General features: G+C 38.7%; 1 protein-coding gene across 11 annotated transcripts in view; it reads right to left on the minus strand.

Moving 5' to 3' along the window:
- The window catches only part of CASK (calcium/calmodulin dependent serine protein kinase), a 331,352-nt gene that overhangs the window by 153,827 nt on the left and 154,964 nt on the right, over window positions 1-22,561 (minus strand). For all 11 annotated transcript variants that reach the window (XM_084789615.1, XM_084789614.1, XM_084789620.1 and 8 more), the window contains exons 4-5: window positions 6,810-6,887; window positions 1,619-1,691 (exon numbers count right to left, since the gene is read on the minus strand). In XM_084789615.1, coding sequence (XP_084645741.1) covers window positions 1,619-1,691; window positions 6,810-6,887 — 151 coding nt within the window. The remainder of the gene's footprint in view (window positions 1-1,618; window positions 1,692-6,809; window positions 6,888-22,561) is intronic.

Below are 22,561 nucleotides of genomic sequence, written 5' to 3' on the forward strand. Positions count from 1 at the left end.
AAAATCATAAACAAAAAGAAAAAGAAAAACGAGAGAGAGAGAGAGAGAGAGAGAGAGAGAGAGAGAGAGAGAGAGGGAGAGAGAGAGAGAGAGAAGAAAATGCTTTTTCCATGATTTTGGGGGCTCTCATTTTGAGGATGCATGTAACTTAGAAATTGAGGAATATCTTAAAATACTAGTGCTTTCTTGACCTAACCAGACCTAACCAGAACAATAGTACCTATTTGGATGTTCAAGGGTAGTTTAGTTATCTTGGACTCCTTGGACTAGTAACTTAGTGCTTGTAGAATAAGGTACACTGGTTAGCAGTTAGAGTGCTACAAATACTGTAGGGTCAAAGTTTTACAGCAAAACATTTGAAAAAAATTGTTAAGGACTGTACAGCAAACCACCACATGGTTGGATTACAGAGCCCCCACATATTCTGACAGTTACTAAAGTAAACTATAGTTTTTTTCCCCTAGTATATAAGGTACCTACTTGAGTCCTATCAAAATATAGTAGTTGTCCTTTATACAATTTACATCCATGTGTCAATTTAACATGAAATGTTAAAATGGCATCCACTTGAGAAAGTACAGTGACAGTTAACTGAGTCCTTCTGCTGATCAAACTTCTCAGGCTACTTTGTACTACTAGAGTTTTGAATCTATTTTCATTTAAAATTTATTATTGTTATTATTTTAAATTAATTTTTATTTTATATTCAATGGTGTTTTGTCTGCACATATGTTTGTGTGAGGGTGTCGGATCTTGAAGTTACAGACAGTTGTGAGCTGCCACGTGGGTGCTGGGAATTGAACCCGGGTCCTTGGGCTCTTAACTGCTGAGCCATCTCTCCAGCCCGATTTTTAAAAATTATTTTAACATGACTTTAAATGAGAGGACTTTTCAACCTCACTGGTTCTATTTAATTTGATTTCTAACCTACACTAAGTCTCTTTGAGTCTTCAGGCATTATTTTTAATTATTTTGTGCTGATAGGTTGTTCTTGTAAGAAGTCAGGAGGTCACTTGCTGGGATGAATGTCATCATTCCTTTCTTTTTTGACACTGAGTTTTACTCCTTCACAAATAGCAATGATGCTGCAAAGTAGTGGTGGTGAGATTGGCAAAGGCCACAAACATGATTCTAGTTCCAAGGCAGTGTTCTCACTTGGCCCTAACCTGATAAGTGCTTTTCGGTTTGGGGTATCTGTTACGTTGGCACTGTTCTTGCCTCCTCTTAACTTTTTCAGTTTACAGTACTTCTGCTTTACTTGAAAGAAAGGAATATGGTTGAAGAGAAGTCATAGGAAAACGAATGATACATTTAAGGATATGGTTAAATTTTTATACTAGTTTCATTTTCCTTTTATTGGTGCTGTGTTTCTTTTTCTCTCATGGCAAAGGAGGAAAGCCATTAGATTGCATACATCTTTAAAAAAAATAAGGAAACTAAAGTTACAGCCTTCCTCTTAAGAATTAGTACAATGACTCTGAAGATAAAGCAGTTAAATTAATTCTTATTTGCACATAATAAAAATGCTCTCTATGAAAAATGAAAAATTCCTGGGTAGTATTATTATCATCTACTTTCTCTTCAGAAACATTACGTGTTAGTGCTAAGAAACACTTACCTTCACATCCCTGTGAATTATGTTGTTGTCATGACAGTAGCGCAGAGCTTCCAGTATCTGCCTCATGTAGTGGCTGTAAAATACAAGAGAAATCTAAAACTGTAAAAAACTTCCACGGTTAAAAAATTAATACGCGATGTCCTGACTTTCAAACTCCCACCTTTATATTAGCTAGCCACAGACATCTTTCATTTGAGCAAAGACAGTGAGACTTAATGAAAATGTCAAGAAACTTATGTGCTGCTTCAAGAAACAGAATGCTCTTCTGAGCTAAGTCAAAAGAATTCCACATAATTAATAAACAGTATTGCTATACACACTAAAGAGGCAAGCCTAATATATATATTTACATCTATCTATATATCTATCTATCTACACACACACACACACACACACACACACACACACCTAATATCTTGGTTAATTCTATGTAGCTAAACTCAATTGCTATGAAGGAAACTGCTTGAAGCTATTGGAATGATTCTGCCATTCAAACCAGCTCTCTGTCTGGGTTCTTTTTAGCCATGAGGAGAATCTACAGCACCCCTACAAATGTGATTTCTCTTTACCGCTTAATCAGGCTTTAGTTGAGGCAAAGAACCAAGAAGGAATTAATGTTTCTTGAAAAGTTATAACAGGTTCAGCCAGCAACAGATTATGACAAGAGTATAAATGCTCCTTTAGTTATTATGAGTTTGTATGTGGATGAACAAATCTGAAGCTGAAAGTGGATTAAACACACCCCTAACCTATTACTGGACAGTAGAGTCTAAGCTTAGTCTGCTTTAAGTATTCTCAAAACACTACCATTACCCACATTACACTGCATACCATGAGCCCAGGAAAACTTCAACTGTAATTTCTACTGACTGCACATTCTTTTTGTTGTTGTTGTTGTTGTTATTATTATTATTTCTTTTTGAGACAAGGTTTCTTTGTGTAGCCTTGGCTGTCCTGGACTTTCTTTATAGACCAGGCTGGCCTCAAACTCACAGCGATCCACCTGCCTCCGCCTCCTGAGGGCTGGGATTATGCACATCATAAATTACAAAATTGGCAAGTTGAACTAAAGCAAGACAGGGATGCCCTATCTTTTCATCTCAGGCAGCCACAGAAGAGAAATGCTCTATTTCAATATTTTTTTAAAAATTGATTTTAGTTTTATGTGCATTGGTGTTTTGCCTGTGTGCATGTCTGTGTGAGGGCATCATATCCTGGAATTGCAGACAACTGTGAGCTGCCATGTGGGTGTCAGGAATTGAACCCGGGTCCTCTGGAAGAGCAGCCAGTGCTCTTAACCACTGAGCCATCTCTCCAGCCCCTATTTTAATATTTATTATATAGTGTTTATTAAACTTGGCTGTGCTTTCAGACAGTATATTTCTCACACTAAAATAAAACAGTTTAAATTAGAGCACTCATAAAAGAACTTACAGGTATGTTTATGCCTTTAGACAAAAGAACTGAAAGATTTCTATCAAGTTTCCTCTTTGGCACACTACTGTCTAACATGTTCATACAAATGTCCCTGTAGCCAACATATGGATTATTTTATGTATTATAGCAGATTACAAGTTTCCCTTTAAAAAAATAAGAGGCAGAGGAGAAAGAAAACCCAAACTTAAAGCAAACTAGCCCCTTTTCCTGTGGATCATCTCCTCATACTTGGCCCCTAAACAGTTCTTCATGTGATGCTCTGCTGAGAATGGACATGTAAGGGCTCTGTATGGACCAGTGCAGCCTACAGTTAAGTCTTGTTTAAATCAAGGGGGCTTAACAGCGTTGGAAACTATCAGTTATTCAAAGTAGACCTTGGAGGGACCTTGAAGATCTGAAATGGCTAATAATATATGTGATTTGAAACCTGTAGTAAAGTCGTTATTATTATTATAAAGTTATTATTAAGCTTAGTCAAAGTCTTAAATGTCAATCCAGATATCAAAATGGAGGGTTTAAATTAGGCAAAGTGGACATGCACAAGAGCAGACTATTTTGGATACATAGTACAGAAATAGCTGCCTAAATTATCTTCAGCTTAAGGAAAATTCCTATCTTCTAGCCTTAAAAACCCAAAAGAAAATTCAGGGGGACGAGCATTTTAAAATGTGAATATCACTGTACTTCATTATTTGGCTGAATGAAGTTCAGTGACAGGGTTTGTGTAATACGCACAAAGCTCTGGATTTAATTCAGCTACTAGAAAACACGGTACTTTGTTATTTGATTCAAATATGCAAATACAGAAGAAAGTTAACTCACATAAATCATTTCATAAATTATCACAGTTTATATTTTGAGAAAACCTCAGAACTGCATATACTTACTCTCATATTCCTGAAGAATCAGAAAAAAAATGGTAATTCTATTTTTACAATAAAAGAACCTTCTATACAGAAAAAGAACTTTGCAACAGCCCATTTACTTTCTCTAGACGGAGGTGGTTTTGAGGGCAAAGAGAAATGACTTAGCTTCCTTCTGTGGTCAACAATGGGTTAAAAAGTCTAAATATTTGCTGGGCAGAAGAGATACTATCTCTGAAACGTTCCTAGCTAAAGATTATCTATGAACCAGAGATCTTTTATGTGTGGGGAGCTTTATAGAGAAGGTAATGCAAGCCAACCAACATTCTCAGGTATAAAACAAAGATGCTTCATAACTGAAATGCTTTCTGAACCGTGTGAATCCCACTAACTTGCTACTAAGGAAGAGAGTGCTCTGATGGTAAAAGCTGGATTCAATTGACCTTAAGTTAACCTATCCCCCAACTCACTAGCACTGAAGGGACAGAGGCTGTCACTAACCTAGTTGTGTTACACTACTAAAGAAGCACTATACAGATCTGTGCTTTGCGGCATGCTTTGCAACTCTTCTTAAAACAAAACCAGCTTTAGTTATTTAACTAGTTGAGTCTTCGAGACTTGGAGCCGCACTCACTAGAATACCCTAACAGTAAATCGTGGAACCAGAGAGAAGAAAGCAAAGCTGAAAGTCACCTGGCAAAACACTCCACACCATGAGAAGACTCTCCATTCCCTGCTATTGATCTGGTGTAAGGAGGAACACAGCTAATAACAATGCCACCGGAGTCGCCCTGCTTCCATTTTTATTGTTAGGAAGAAGAGGCTTTAATAAGGTTTGTGCAAACGGCTTTCTGGATGATGTCACTTACTGGTGCCACTGCTGTTCTTTTTCTATTCCATTCTGAAGAGCTCCTTTCATAAAACCACCATTTGAACACAAATATAAGTGGGTTAAAAAATCAATAAGCTTTCATCCTGATATATACACAAACACCTACCTTTTCTGTAAGGTCTCAAGATTGTGAGAACCCAGAAAGCATGTGACTGCATGACATCACCTGTACATTTCTATGCTGAGACTCAAACCAACTGTAGAGCCAGGACTGAAGTTAAAGGGAAACTAAGAAACGTTACCAAAAACTGGAGAGGAGAGGAAAGGCAGCGGAACAACATGTATGCCAGCTGTTCCGGTGTTACTGTGCTTCAAAAAGGAAAAAAAAAACCAACAAAACAACAACAACAACCAAATTACCTCCCTTCACTGAGGAAAAGTGCAAAGAATGAAAATTATGAAATTCAGATTTTTCTTACTTTATGTTGTTTTTAAATAACTGTACAATTGTCAGCTAGAGGGTATAGGGTAGAGCACTTGGCCAGCATGCAAGAGGTCTTAGGTCCAGGTCAATGCTTGGTGATAAGAAAATATGCACGTTTCCTTGAATTCTTTAAGAAATATGTGTGTGTGTGTGCAAAAGTCTGAAAATTCCATTTATTTTGATAAGGTGTTTCACAATGATGCTACAAGAAAAATCATGGTATTAATAAAATATATTTAAAAAAATAGAATTCCCCAAAGAATATGTACAATAAAATGTGACCCAGGGAAGAAAAAAAAAAAAAAGAAAGAAAAAAGAAAAATCATGGTAACACTGACTGGAGCATTAGAGCATGCTTTTTACTTCAGAAGCACAATAAAGAATGGCAACTTAAAAATTGTGGTATAAACTCAAAAATAGAGAAGTGGGCCTTAAAAATGTGCTTTAGAGAGCAGAATACATAAGAATAGAGGATACTTGGCTTTCATTCTACCATATGTCAGTGATACAAGTAAATAATATAGCTAACATATTAAGCTTTCGTTTCCTTTTTTCCCCCCAGCTCCAAGAGTATAAAAAAAAAAGCAACTATCCCACACTGAGCATATTCTGGTTCTGTGCTACAGTCACGTCCACTTCATTCTAGACACTGGGGCCCATGCTCCTCAGCCAATGCATATGGAGCTCCAAGTTGTATTGAGATACTTAGGTGTTTCCAACTCTGTCCTCGCTATAAAAGGAATGACAGGAAAGTTGCAATCGCTTGACATAACTGCTTGTCAAATGACAAAACATTTTAATAAATCCTTGTAGGTTTGTGAGTCTGAGCCCTTCACTATACTGTGGCCAGTGACTGAGGAGGGAGGGATGCTGTATCTCATGTATCAAATCAGTAGCCTGCCAGTGCATACTTATGCTGTGACTGAAGACAGCCAAAGCAGAAAGCTGTATTGCTTTAATTCCATAAGCTAGTGGTATAGTGCATGCATAGTTACTCTAGTTTTTTATATTTACTTCTCTTTTGTGTCATTAGGTTTTTATGACCACTGCTCCACTTAGTGTAACAGTCATCACTCGGTTGAGAGACCACATACTGGCCTGAAGCAACACATTTAGCAGAAAGAAATGGTGCTTTTAGTTTTGCTCCTCTTACTCTTTTGTATTTTTCTTGGATTAACTGGTCACATAAATAATCTGATATCACTAAAAAGCAAAATGAATAACTAATGAGGTACAATCTGCCAAAGCTAAGCAAAAATAAAACCCTCAAGCTTACTTCTACATGGTCCTTGGGCTACCAACCCCCTTTTTGTATAAAGGCATCAGGAATCAGTATAATAGAAGCATTTGTGTGCAAAAACAGAGTCATGTTAACAGATCCAGTGTTTGCCATTCGTTGCACATTTCCATGTGCTTTCAACCTGTAGCGCACATATTGAAGTGGTTATGTTATCTGCAGAGACAGACACTAGCAGTGCGCCTGCAGGCAGAAGAGCCGGTTACATCCTATGATTTCCTGGTCATTTTCTTCTTTTCCTTCTACTTTACTTCTGGGGAGTAGATGTAGTTACATACCTGGCTACAGCTTCACTGTATACAAAACCAGCATCGGCTCGCTTTACGATTTCAAAACACAGATCTGCTCCATCCATACTGCAGAGAAATGTGAAAAAAGAATATTAGAAAAGAGAGACTTCCAAGATAACATTCAAAGTGAACATATCATGACTGACTACTGATGACTGCACGTTATTTAAATCTCCCTTCTTTAAATGAAAAGCACACAAATTGTAGAGGGCATTATAACCACCTATTGAAAATGCATAGAAAAATACTTTTAGAGAGATTAAGCCAACAGAGGTATCAAATAACACCGTCTCAGAAGTGATGAGTGTAAATTTTGAATTAAATTTCTGAATTATCTATATTAGATAATAGAGTATTTTAAGAATATGAACCCTTTTTTTTACAACATTTTGCTACAGTTATCACCAATAAATAGGAAATGTAAGCTACATGCTATGAAAGGAAAAAATAAGTCAAAACAGAATTTATTTATTTTATCCTCCATTATCCAAATCAATTACTACAGACATATTCTAACACACTCATGTGTTAGTAATAGCCTGTTCCTACCTTGCCCTAAAATTTAAAAAGGTTCTCAATTTCTCTCCTAGTAGGTAGTAGATGAGATTGCTTCAATCTAATCTGTCCAATGATATTGAAAAAATCAAGCTGTACTAGACTGATCTTACTATTGCTTTCATTAATTTTTTAAAAATTGAAAATAGACTCTTCTCTCATACAATATATGCCAACAACAGTTTCCCCTCCTTCCTTCCACTCCCCCTAGCTGCCCGCCCATTCCCAGGTTCACTCTGCCTAGCTGCCCCCCCCCCATGCCCAGGTTCACTCCCCCTAGCTGCCCCCCCCATGCCCAGGTTCACTCCCCCTAGCTGCCCCCCCCCATGCCCAGGTTCACTCCCCCTAGCTGCCCCCCCCCATGCCCAGGTTCACTCCCCCTAGCTGCCCCCCCCATGCCCAGGTTCACTCCCCCCCCCATGCCCAGGTCCACTCCCCCTAGCTGGCCCCAATCCCCAGGTCCACTCCCCCTAGCTGCCCCTCCATCCCTAGATCTACTCCTCCTAGCTGCCCCCCCAACCCCCAGGTCCACTTCCTCAGCTGTCTCCCACCTATTCCCATATCCACTTCCCCTAGTTGCCCCCCACATCCCCAGGTCCACTCTCCCTAGCTGCCCCCCCACCTATCCCCAGGTCCACTCCCCCTAGCTGTCCCCCCACCTATCCCCAGGTCCACTCCCTCTAACTGCCCCCCCACCTATCCCCAGGTCCACTCCCCCTAGCTGTCCCCCCAGGTCCACTCCCTCAGGTGCCCCCTCCCCCACCCATCCCCAGGTACACTCCCCCTAGCTGCCCCTCCCCCACCCATCCCCAGGTACACTCCCCCTAGCTGCCCCTCCCCCACCCATCCCCAGGTACACTCCCCCAGGTGCCCCTCCCCCACCCATCCCCAGGTACACTCCCCCTAGCTGCCCCTCCCCCACCTATCCCCAAGTCCACTCCCCCTAGCTGCCCCTCCCCCACCTATTCCCAGGTCCACTCCCCCTCTGTTTCCTTTTCAAAAAAGGCAGGACTCTTTTATTATTACTTTCTTAATATGTTACTTTGTCTTTTTCCTGGCATATGCTTTTTTATATACTGCTTTCCATATTTAAAACGTACCTTAATCAAATTTCCATTTCATTCCCATCTATAAAGAAAACTCCCTCAGTCATTATGAGCTTTTTAACTGCTAACAAACTACAGTCTGCGTTGTAACATTTATGCAACCTAAGCACACACAAATATACAGATACATAAATAAAACTCATGTAAGATTACTTATATTAAAATTATTCAAATATTAACAACTAATATTTTCATAATGCTTTAAGGCTTACAAAGTATTCTGAAGTTCACTAGGTCAGTTTTCAAATAGCTACTGCAGGTAAAATACTGAGAAACAGAATTCCTGGAGTGGAGCATCAAGGCACTTACACAGTAGTATTATGACATTTCATAGGAAGCAGTCTGTCAGATCTCTTTTTATACTTACAGCTAAGTTACCCAGGAAGCTATTTTGATTTTCAAGTAAATCTAGTTATTGGATAAAGTGACAGAGACAGGACTCAAATCTGTCTGGCTGTTTGGTAGTGTTCATAGCTTTTCCCAATGACTATAGCTGTACGTATTGGGTACACAAAGAACAAGTGTATACCATCATACACTATACCAGACCAAGAGCATAAAGCCCTAAAAAACAGGGCTTTTTACTTTCAACACACTCCAATTCAATACTTCACAGAAGACCGGGCACACAGAACTTTAATGAACAGTTGATTACATCATTTGGATCTCAGTGATCTCAGCGTGACCTTATGCAAGTAAAACATTCCCATATTTATATAAGGCTTTTTACATGTCGTACTCCTTGGGCACTTTTCAATATAAAGTCAGATTCTTCAAAATGTTTATCATGAAAACGTTGTTGTTTATTTTTAATCCCCCATGTATTCAAGGCTCACATGAATTTGGTCATGCATCTTTTCTGAACAACTCTGATCATGTGCTAGAAGAGAATTCTGGGGTGGAAGTTGCTTGGTCAAGGTATTTCCAATACTGCTTTTGCTATCCATTTTGCCATCAATACTGTTACTGCTGAGTGTGAACGTGTCCTTTCCTCTACCATGCCCTTATCACAATGACTACTCTTTTTCATGTTTGCCAGAAAGATGAAAACAGTCATTTGTGCTTGCTTTAATTTGTACTTCCTTGATTACTAGAAAAGCTGAGTATTTTCTTCATTTCTTTTTACTGTAGAGTGGAAAATGCTACTTTTAAAACTGGCTACAGTTTTTAAGGTGATTAGTTGATTTATAAGGACTAAAAAATAACCGAAATCTCATAGTGAAGGGTTTCTTCTATTTAGGCATTTTCCCTTTTCACTGAAATTTAAGGATAAGTACTGTCCAAAAAGTTAAGTAAAGAAGAACACTGCATAACACAGCAATAACTATTTGAATCTGTCCCGAGAGCTAAAGGAAGACTTTTCAGATGGATCTAGGGGAGGAGAGGGGTAGGGGACATGGTGGTTGGGAGGTGGCAAAGTGATGAGAGGCTGAAGTCTAAGTAGGAGACCATTCTGAGAAATAACTAGGAATTATTTACTGACCAGTGCTGTGGTTACCAGAACTAGTTAATCTGTTTCTTTCAGATCATATCTGAAATACTAGTACCTCCAATGACTATCTCTACACATGCCTATATAGCACATAGGCTTTTTTGTTTGTTTGTTTCTGTTCCTTTCCACTGGTCTATTCTTGTATCTAGTATTATACAATTTAAAAATACTGTAATAGCATATCATAATACTTGGCAAAATTAAGGTTCATGCTATCTTTATGAACTTTTTCTTGCAGTTGAACAATACAATAATTTTGTAAAACTGTAAAACATCTTTTTAGTTCAGATGGAATTATTCATATATTAATTTCTAGAATTTACTATTTTTATCTCTGAATGATGTATCTTTTTTCTTTTAATATCATACAGGTTTGAAGATTTTTTCCATATTGACTCCAAATAATGACTGTCAGTTTTATCCATAGGTATTATACTTATTAGATAGTGCTCTCCTTTTTTTCTTTCTTTTTTCCTTCTTTCCTTTCTTTTTTACTATAGTGCTGAGGATAGAACTCCAGGCCTCACAAATGTTAGACCAGCACTCTAGTAGTGAGCTACCCACCAGCTCTTGTGTTTTAATTATTACTACATGAGTTCTTTTGAACATTATGTCTTTTTTAATCCAGGGATTCATAACCAGAAGCACTGAACAAAATCACAGGTGTAACTTCTAAATATACAACTATGTTTTAGGAAGGATTACTCTGAAAAAAATGATGACCATGAAAATACCTTTTTATTATTAAAGCCATCTGATTATATTTTTAATTGATATTAACTAAAAGCAATGCACTAATTTTAAATTTCATTAGATACAGAAATAAAAACTAAAATACTGTTATTTATGCAAATTTCATTAATCATAAATGTAATATATACATATTCATAATATACACAATCCTGATATAATAACTAATATTTTAGACTGATGATTTTTTTGTTTTTTGATAAGTTATTTGAAAATACGATACTTGTAAAAACAGTGAGAAGGCTTCTTTTACTGCTCTTCTATTTGGTTTCCCATCTTGGGATGTTTATTCAGCTGTCAGGAATCTTCAAAAAGCATGTCTTGTATTTTCCTAGTGGTCTCCACTCTGAGAGAGTGAAGTGAGAGAGAGAGAAATCCTCTATGGAAAAGGATGGGGATGGCTTCTGTACTGCATGTGGAGAGAAACCAGGGGAAGTTAACTATAAATCACAGAAAGTGGTGGAAATAGGAATAACTTTTAACTGCTTCCTTCTGTCTATATGAATCAAGAATTAAGAAAATGATCAAAAGTCACATCAAACAAACAAAATAGGTGATAGGTATGAAATTACAAGGTATGACTGTGTATATTGAAAGGGATGAGAATATGCCATGCCGCTCTGGCCTACGGATGATTTTAAGCTGAAAGCATAGCATCATACATTATGATTCTGCAGCCATGTCAAACTGTAACAGCAATTTCTACATGCTTACACCCAGTTTCTGTACCTATCTCAGAGCAGACCAAATTGTAAGAAATGGCAGATGGGCATTTGTATGAAAATGTTATACAGGACAGACAAATTTCTCTGACCAGCATTTTCTTCCTTTTTCTCTTTCTGACCAGCCTTTTCTATGAAGACGACAAAAACAACTATAAAACCTAGATGGAATTAGAAAACTGTTTTACATCTTTAAGGAACAAACAGCACACCGCCTGAAAAACTACTGAGAACAGGGAATGGATCAGAGCTCAGACACAAGCAATTTCTGCCCAAGTTGAGAAGGCACATGAAGAAAATGAGCTATATAAAGGAGGCAGGCAGTGTGGGAAGACACATTTGGGGACCTATGCAGTGACAGGGCCCTGATGCTTCTGCACCTAGCTGATCTAAACACAGAGACTCAACTCATGTTTGGTATATGTCTCAAGAGTCTGCCAAAGGCTAAAGTCCTGAAGAAATGCCCCTTGTTGGCGCTAAACAGCTGTGTTTTGAAATTTTGAATATAAGGTATGCTCTGATGTGACATACAGGTAGCACAGAACCCCCCAAATGCTTATTATTAATTATTATATTTCATATTAATAGTTTAATAGTTATTAAATTATTTAATACTAAAAGGTGAACCTAGAAATTTCAGCAAAAGCGAGCATTCAGGGTATGTTTCCTGATCACAGTGCGGTTGTGTTAGAAATAAATTCATAAAATACTAACAAAATCCTCCTAAAACTTGTCACTCGAAGAAAGTATATGTATTAACTAGGAAAAAAGTAATAATGATAATCACAAGGAATATGTGCCAAAACTTGTGTAAGATTGAGCTATCAGCCTGGCTATGATGCTGTACACCTTTAATCGCAATAGTCAAAAAGCATGTGCAGATGGACTGCTGTGAGTCCTAGGCCAACCTAGCATATATAGTGAGTTCCAGAACTACAGTTTAATAAGTTGGGGCACAGTTTTAATCTTCCAGGGCAAGAAGATGGCAACCCACGTAACACACACATGCACAGGTGCATATGCACAAACACACAAATATAAGTCGGCCTTGGAGAAACTTTTCTTTAATCAGCAAATTCATGGTTCATGGAAAAATACATCAATAATCAATATAACCTTTCTAAAGGACAACTTTAGAGTGCTTGTCAAATGCTTTAAAATATGCATATGTTCCTTGACTTATTTAATTTTATTTCTAAAGGAAAGAATTAGGAATACTCTCAGTTTTAATGAGAAGGGTTTATCATAGTTATTTATAATAAAAAGTTGGAAGCAATTTAAATTCCAGTAATATTGGAATTGCCTATATAAACTGGCAAACTCACAGTGGGGAATATTAAATGATGCTATATATTTATCGACATCAAAAGACGTTCATAATATAGGAAGACATAGACACAGATATCTATCTGTGTATGTATTTAGAGATGCAGAAGTTACTCAATAGTAAGGGTATTAAAGCGTTGATAAGATGATGCTTGAAACACTGTGCTTCTTTTTACTTCTTCATAAACAAACAAAAACCTGATTTGTCACATGACATCAGTTCTAATCATTTAAAGATGTGAAAAGATTCCTTCAGAAGACTGCTAAAATAGCTCTTACAATTTGAATCCATCAGTTTGTGACAAGGATCTTACTTTTCTGTAATAAAATAATTAAAGATAGTATTTAGTGCATAGCTATGTGATGGGCGTTTTCTAGGTGTTTTAACATGCAGTGATTTATTCAGTGGCCACAGGAAGTCTATTAGGTAAGGTACTGTAAGCATTCCTATTTTATTTAGGAGAAAACTGAGAAACAGCACAGGGTAAGTAAAAGATCATATGGTGGCCTTTCTCTTTCAAGGCGGCATCTCACTACATAGCTCTGGCTGGCTTTGACCTCTGGTAAGGTCAGGATTCAAACTCAGGCTTTCTGACTTTGATGTCATGCACTACGCCACAAATTGGTCAGGTCTTCATCCATTTTCATGCTAACTATTGAGGTGCCATGGTCTAGAACAATGTGCTCACTACTGTATGCCCATTGAGTATATGTGTGTGTGTGTGTGTGTGTGTGTGTGTGTATGCGTGTGCTCTCAGAATGCAGAGCTCCCCATACTGACCTCCTAAATGACTTATGTAGATGCTATTATTGTTGATATAGCTTAAATGAGTCTTCTACAGTTTTACATTTATAAGCCTCTGTGTATGTATTGACATTTTAAAAATTTCATCTATTTATTTTGGTTTTTTGAGACAAGGTTTCTCTGTGTATCCTTGGCTGGCCTGGACTCACGTTGTAGACCAGGCTGGCCTCAAACTCAGAGACCCACCTGCCTCTACCTCCTGAGTGCTGGGATTAAAGGTGTGCAGCACCACGCCCAGTTTGTGTATTGGTTTTTTAAGGCCAAGGTCTTACTTTGTAGCTCAGGTTGGCTTGGACCTTATAGGGCTCCCTCTGACTCAGTGTTTTCGGTGCTAGGTATATCCCATTATGCCTGTCTAGTAAGCTTGATGGTAAGTCCTACGCTGCTTGCATATACAAATTAATAATTTTGTTGTATTTTCCCTCAAATGTACAGCTTTACTTGTGGTATTGATCTGATATATTCATAAATGCTACATAACCAGTGTCTCTTCCCTATTCTTTGGTCCCCTTTATGCCTCTGTCTGGGATATCCTCTGGCTAATTTTATACATGCCTAACTCCTACCCTGGTACTGCTGCCCTTCATCTACTTCTGTGAATCTTTCTGTCTATCATAGCTCCCAACTCTTCTCTCTAATGAACATGTGGGCTTTAAGAATCTAGGCCTATGACCACTTAGACCCATATTACCAGTTATTGTTTATTTTACAGACAAGCACCTGTCTGGTCTATACAACTGGACTGTAGATAACTTTGAGGGCAAAACATGTCTTTTATCTTCATTATAAAACCACACATATTGGTGATTACTTATAAACATTTATGGTGAATGAGTTCATTTCTAAAAGAGAGAAATCACACACAAAAGCCTTTCTTATTCTTCCTGCATTTATACAGTTTCATAACCGGGAGGGTACAATTATTGAGCATTTACTATAGGTAAATGACAGGAAGACCAGTTTCATGAATATCAATCATATCTTTAAGCACCTACATAACGGAAGAGGAGATAAAGAGAAAGATGAAAGCAAAACAAAACCAAGGATGACTGCATCTTAGAGTGGAACTGTTCTATCGTTGTGAAGGATTCTGAAAGTCTCCACAACCTCTGAGACGGGTTTTAAAGAAAAGAGGTAGGAAGAAGATGAAAAGAGAACAAGAGGGGTAAAAAAAGAGTTAAGAGGGGTAGTTTAGAGGAAGGTAGTGTCTCAAGACATTTCTTCTGCTAAATAGGCACAGTAGAGCTGGATGGAGTCCCAGTAAGTCAGTCAGTATGTGAGGTGGGTTTGTGGTGGATAAGAAAATGTGTGAAACTATATATAATCTGAGCTAAGTTCTCTCTTCCAATGAATACTGTAAATAGGCCACACTCATATTCTTTCAGTGTGAACCGAGGCAGGGACAGAGAAGTACTTAGGACTATTAGTGAGAAAACACCATATTGTCAATGGAGAAAGATATCACTCAATAGAATGAGGATTTGATGGCTTAATAAAGCAACTGTGATCTGTTCTCTCTCTCTCTCTCTCTCTCTCTCTCTCTCTCTCTCTCTCTCTCTCTCTCTCTCTCTCTCTCTCTCCCTCCCTCCCTCCCTCCCCCCCCCCTCTCTCTCCCCATCTTCTCTGTATAGTCCTGACTGTCCTGGATTTGCTTTATAGACTAGGCTGGCCTCAAACTCACAGAGATCTGCCTGCCCCTGCCTCCCAAGTGCTAGGATTAAAGGTGTGTGCCACTGTGCCCAGCTACCAGTTGTATTTCTTTTGCTGAGAATCATTTATTTTTTTCCTCATTTATTTGTGTATGAAGCTTAGTATTTTTCCTTTTTAAAAAATTTTCAGTGTCTTTTATTAGAATGCAGTCTTTGTTCAACGGATTGTAACTTTTATATTAATATTGAATCAAATTAATTTTTTAAATTAAAAAAATCTATTGATTTTTCTTTGTGGACCTTAGTCCTTTGAAGTTTTAAAAGCTAACCAAAGATTTGTCAAACAATATTTTATTTCTTATTGGCTTTTCATGATTAGCTTACACAAACTCAGTTATGTTTGAGTGTTAAGGTGTGGGGTGGGATTTCTGAAATGCTAGTTTTCTCTACACTATTAAATATCCTCTTTGCTCTAATTTTCTGAACTTTACCACATGTACTCTTCAAGAGGTTCCTATAGAAAGCAAATGCTAGTACTGCCTAGCTGGGAGCTCTGGCACACCAGATGCCCAGTATGGCCTTCCATAGCTTTAAGGCTCTGAATAATGTTTGGTAGACCCTAAAAAGAAGAAAAAAAGTGGGTGCTGAAAGTCAGAAGTGTGTGAAGGAGCTTCTTCTCATAGGTCATAGAAAGGATGAATATACCAAAAAGGGTTTCAAGTGAGGGTAAGTGGACACAAGCTGGCAGAACACCAAAGGAAGGGAAAGGCCATGCAGAGAAAGCTGAACAAATCCAACATTCTCCTCCTTTGCACTTTGTTAGTCCATCAGGGTACAGATCCATATTTTTTAAACATGTCATAGGCAGCCTTCTTTAGCTTAGGCCACCCATAGTATGTTAAGGGCATGGGAGTATACAAAAGGAGCCTATGAATAGAACAACAGCAGCTCAGACTCTAAGATCGAAAATAAGTGAGACTTCACGAAACTGAAAAGCTTCTGTAAGGCAAAGGACACTGCCAACAGAACAAAACGTACTCTGGTGCCTCATATTTGACCATGTCCCCTGGAGGGGGAGACCTGGTGGCACTCAGAGGAAGGATAGCAGTTACCAAGAAGAGACTTGATACCCTATGAGCATATACAGGGGGAGGTAATCCCCCTCAGTCACAGTCATAGGGGAGGGGAATAAGGGGAAAATGGGAGAGAGGGAAGAATGGGAGGATACAAGGGATGGGCTAACCATTGAGATGTAACAGAATAAATTAATAAAAAAAGACAGCCTACAGATTAGGAAAAGATCTTCACCAACCCTATATCTGACAGAGGGCTAATATCCAAAATGTATAAAGAACTCAAGAGACTAAACATCAACAAACCAAATAACCCAATTAAAAAATGGTGAACAGAGCTAAACATGGAATTCTTAACAGAGGAATCTCTACTGGCCAAAAAGCACTTAAAGAAATGTTCAATGTCCTTAGTCATCAGGGAAATGCAAATCAAAACAACTCTGAGATTCCATCTTACTCCCATCAGAATGGCTAAGATCAAAAACTCAAGAGACAGCACATGCTAGCGAGGATGTGGAGAAAGGGGAACACTTCTCCATTGCTGGTGGGAGTGCAAACTTGTACAACCACTTTGGAAATCAATCTGGTACTTTCTCAGAAAATTGGAAATTGGTCTACCTCCAGACCCAGCTATAGCACTCCTGGGCATATACCCAAAAGACGCTCCACCATAGAACAAGGACACTTGCTCAACTATGTTCACAGCAGCTTTATCCATAATGGCCAGAAGCTGGAAACAACCCTGATGTCCCTCAACTGAAGAATGGCTAAAGAAAATGTGGTACACTTACAAAATGGAGTATTACTCAGCTGTTAAAAAAATAACATCATAAAATTTGCAGGCAAATGGATGGAACTAGAAAAGATCATCCTGAGTGAGGTAACCCAGACCCAGAAAGACACACATGCTATGTACTCACTTATAAGTGGATATTAGCTGTTAAGGAAAGGATAATCATGCTACAACCCACAGACCCAGAGAGGTTAGGTAACAAGGAAGGCTTAAGGGGGACACATGGATCTTCCTGAGAAGGGGAAACAATAGATTTTGAGGGTGGACTGGGGGTGGGAACAGAAGAGGTGGAGGGAGAGAGATGACTGAAATTAGGGAGGGCACTTTGGGGAGAAGTATAGAAAACTAATGCAATGGAAACTCCCTGGAATATAAGAGGGTGACCTTAGTGAAGACCCTTATGAATGGGGCATATGGAGCATGAACCAGACATCTGTAACTCAGCCATAAAACCTTCAACTTACAATATGTCCCGCCTGCAAGAGGTGCTGGGGTAAAGGTGGCCCAGAATTTGTAGGAGTGGCCAACCAATAACTTGTCCAACTTAAGGCCCATGCCACAAGAGGGAACCCACACTTGACACTGCCTGGAGAGCCAGGAACCAGAGGCTAGATAGCCCAGAGACATAGAACTGCAAGGAAAAGTCAGTAAAATTATTCCTAATGATATTCTGTTAGACTTGTAGACAGGAGCCTAGCATAATTGTCATCAGAGAGGCTTCATTCAGCAACTGATGGGAGCAGATTCAGAGAGCCACAGCTAAGCATTAGGCAGGGCTTGGGTTTTCCTGCAGAAGAGGGGGGAAGAAGGATGTAGGATTGAAGGATTTTAGCAGTCAAGGACATCATAAGAACACAGCCCAAACAATCAGCTAACTACAAGTTATAGGGGCTCACAGAGATTGAAGTGGTTATCAGGGGCCTGTATGGGTTTGACCTAGGTCCTGTGAATACATGTTAGGTTGTACAGCTTGGTGTTCTTAGGGGACTCTTAACAGCGGGGCCAAGGGCCGTCTCCCACTATTTCCTGCTTTGGGGACCCTTTTCTCCCTACTGGGTTGCCTTGTCTAGGCTTAATATGAGGGTTTGTGCCTAGTGTTATTGTAGCTTGTTGTGATATGTTCGGCTGATGTCCCTGGGAGGACTGCACTTTTCTGAAGGGAAATGGAGGTGCAGTGGATCTAGGGGAGAGGGGAGGGTGGAGGAGAAGGGCTGGATGGAGAGGAGGGTGAGAAAACTGTGTTTGGGATATAATACATGACAGAAGAGTAAGTTAAAAAACAAACAAAGGAAGTCTATGTTATCCTATGCCTGAAAATTTAAAAGCTGTAGAGGCAATGTCTTGCTTATTCAAACTACTAGAGACCAGAAGTGTTTTGGATTTCAAAAGCTTTTGGAATTTTAAATAGCAAGGGAACATGCGCGCACACACACATACACACGCACACAATATCTTGTGGATGGGACTCAAGTTTAAACACAAAATTCATTTATATGTTATATATAAAAGCTATAAATATCCTGAAGGCAATTTTATCAGTATTTTCATGTGCCTGTATTTTTACTGACATCACATGGGGTAAGGTGTAGAATTTTCCACTTGTACCTTTATTTTGCCACTTAAAATTTTTAGGATTTTGGAGGTATTTTGGGTTTTTGGATCAAGGATATTGAACTTATAAATTGCTAAACATGTTCTACAAGGCTGAGTGTGGTGGCACACAACTCTAATCCCGAAACTCAGGAGACAAGTGGGTCTCTGAGTTCAAGATTAGCCTGGCCAGGGCATATAGTGTGACACTTTATTAAAGAGATTTAAAAAAAAAAAAGAGGGCCACTAAATGTGTTCTAGATGCCTTGACAAATTGCAAAAAGATTTTCAAAACGACTTGGAATTCTTGTGTTCCTCATTATTCCTCACTAGAACTCTGTTTGATAAGGGTGCCTCCTAGTGGAGAAAAAACAAAAAGCAAGCCAAACCCCAAATCCTGCTTCAAGGGACTGCAGGACATCTTAAAATAGGAAAATAGGAGCAGCAGACCTCTGGAGGGAGTATCAGCTGTTCACATTCCCACACCTATCTAAAGTTTTGTGAACGTCCAATCAAAAAGAAAGGCCCACAGGAACTACAGTCCCTGTTCTATCATATAACAACTGTGTGCGCAGTGATCTCACCAACTCCACAGCTGAATGCCCATCATAGAAGGTTTTATTTATTTATTTATTTATTTATTTATTTATTTATTTATTTATTTATTTATAGACAATGTCATGCTCTGAAGCCCAAGCTGGCCTAGGACTCACTAGGTAACTCAAGTTTCCAAACTACCATTATTTCCAAGCAATTTTTAGATTTCAACAATGACACTATGTGGCTTGAGTTAGACTTACACCTGACAGTGTCTAAAGTCCAAGGTCTCTCTTTTTCTACTGAGTCCTCTCCCTTTAATTTTTTAAGCCATCATTAGCTCTAAAATATAATTGTATAAATACCTTAACATGCAATTTTTCATCTACTGTATATAATATATTAGCTTATCTGGCTTAAACAGATTTTCTTTCAAGTGTTTTAGAGGTCTGATCTAGTCCTGTACACCCTTGTAGGTGAGAGCTGGGACAGAACCGCTGCCATCCCAGACCAATCACAATCAATGTACCAGACTGCTTCCAGTCTCATCTAAATTCTGTGGTCCTGTGGATGTGAGCACGTGTGGAAGCCAGAGATCAATGTTTAATGTCTTTCCTGGTATCTTTCTACCTTGTTTTTTGTTTTGTTTTGTTTTGTTTTTTTGAGTCTGGGTCTGCCATTCAATCTGGAACTATACTAGCTGGCTAGTAAGTTCAAAAGACTCACTTGCCCTGTCTCTCTGGCACTGTGCTTACAGACTTATGCAACCACACTGGCTTTTTCACATGGGTCCTAAAGGCAGGCACTATCTCACCAAGCCCCTGAATTCTTATATCTGACGTGGGTGAGTATGTGTGGGTAAACTTAAATATCTATAGATCCTCTTGCCATTTTTATCCATAGAAATAGATTTTTCCCTCTTGCTTCAGGGCCATGACACCACTAAAGATAAAGCTCCTGGATGGAAATACAAATGAAAACCACAGAGATTCCTTGTGGAATCAAAGATTTAGCACGTTTCTCTGACAGCTCTACTTCTGGAATGTCTTTTGGTCAATCTGTTTTATAAACATTTAAAGAACTGTAAATCATCATGCCAGCCTTGACTTCATGCCTGCATAGATGAGGAGGGGGTCTAATTTGGAAAATGATTTCACTGTAAACAAACATAACAGAGATTACAAAATAATCATGCAGTTAGTTGTTGGTTTTCTGTTTTTGTTTGACTGCCACTTGTGTACTGAAATCAAACTAGCTGGTTTAATTTTTTTTTTTTACCTCTAGGCATTTCCTAGCTAGAATGAAATGTTAATGCTGGTGCTTATAAACCTATAGGTGTGCAAATATAAACAAAAATGGGTGCAAGACTTGGCATCTGCTTAAGACTTAACTGTTCTAACTTAGCAAGAACAAAACAGAATCACCTCTATGTCCTGAGAAGGACATCTTATATGCTTGTAAATGATTTCTAAGTTTCAGGCATTATGAAGAAAAAGATACGAGCCCTTGAATGTTCAAATAATATCATGGCCAATTTGCAAACAGCAACAAAACTGTTTACATGGATAAAAGCCAGCAGTTACTAAGCTGATCCTTTGAGTATTACAAGAACAGGCAGAAACTTTAGTTTATTATCTTTATATACTATGATTTTTTTATATTAGTTAGTCATTCCTCCGGGATTAAAATATTACATGTTACTTTTAAGAACAGGTATGTTAATAGCTACTACCAAAGATTTACTAAGCATTTAATGATATGGCAAGCACCAACTTAAGTGGCTTGTAAGTATTAATTTAATCCCTATAGCAATACTAGGGGACAAATACTGTTTTACAGGTGGAGAAATTGAAGCTTAATACAAATGTTATGTAACTTGTTCAAGGTCACATAGTTACAAAGTGGTACAGCAAGTATTTGAATGTAAGCAACAGGCTCTGGGGTTCTGAGGTCTTAACCTCTAATCCTGTCACTCTACTAAATAGCATTCATGACTATTACAACGAAGATAATAATTATCACAGCAATTGGGCTGCTCTTCCATTTCATGTCATTCTCACAAATGGGCAAAGTAGAAACTGAGGTGGCAAGATATACAGTGGACGCTGTGCCAATGGTAGCAAGTCCTACATTCTACCTCTGATGGGGCCAGACTCGGGACAACAGTAGGTGTGTATTCTATAATCAGCACAAATGCAAACAACCTGTGTCAATAAGCAATATCCATCTTTTCCCAAAGCTTATTTTTGAAAAGCGTGTGTTTCTTCAACTTGGGACCATTTTTGGCTATTACTTCTTTAGTAAGGCCTTTCTTTAAGGCCTTAAGGTATATTATGTAATCTCCATTTGGTTAGTATATAAGCAGCTTCACAAACCTGCCACTAGGTTACTTAGAAACCTGTGATGTCATCACCTGCTGCAGCCCCTGCCAGGGGACCAAGATAAAAGGACAAACATTCCACCTCCTATCTCTCTTGCATTCTCCCTAAGGAGAGTCAGTCAGTCAGTCAGTCAGTCAGTCAGTCTGTCTGTCTGTCTGTTTGTCTGTCTCTCCCTCCCTCCCCGCCCCACACTGTCTCTCTACCTTCATGGCCCACTCAGGCCCTAACTCCTCTTTCCCACACTTTTTTAATAAATCTCTCCATATCATATCCTAGGCCCCTGCTACAACTAGTGGTGGGCAGGTGATGATGTCAGAGGTTGCTAAGCAACCTAGGGGGCATTTGGCCTTCACGCTTCTCAGTTTCTCTTTTATACTTAAGATCTCTTGCTAACTGATCTTTGTTCTCCAGCGGTTCTTCAATACTACTTTCCAACTGGCCCATATCAGCTCCAAAGAAAGACACAGACTGACAGATAGATGCACACATGTGTGCACATATACCACACACACATTCCTAAGGTATTTTCAACATTTACCAAATAGAACAGCCTCTTGTTCTGTGGTTATTATCCCTTCAAAGTCCCCTTTTATATTATCTATATTTTCTGAGCTCACATTTTTGGAGACTTCAAAACTCTTTTTTCGATTATCTACGTTTTCTTGAGTTCAAATTTTCCAGCTGAGGGTTTTACAATGTTAGCTTTTTTTTTTTTTTGTATCTTTTAATGTTTTAATTTGAACACTAAGGAGAAATTTCGTTTTTTTTCTTCTGACTCCTTGAACTGCTCCTTCGTATCTGATGGCCAGGGTCTTTCTCAGCCATTATAGCAGGCTCAGGATCTACATCCATTTCTTGACTTCATTCATGGGCCCGACTCTGCTTTTCCTCTTCCTTGGAGTAACTTTTGGTCCCTCTTACCATGAAGAAGTTGAACTCCAAATTGTATTTTCTGTGGAAC

This window comes from Acomys minous (assembly GCF_964271855.1).
Source record: "Acomys minous genome assembly, chromosome: 7".
Classification (NCBI taxonomy): Eukaryota; Metazoa; Chordata; class Mammalia; order Rodentia; family Muridae; genus Acomys; species Acomys minous.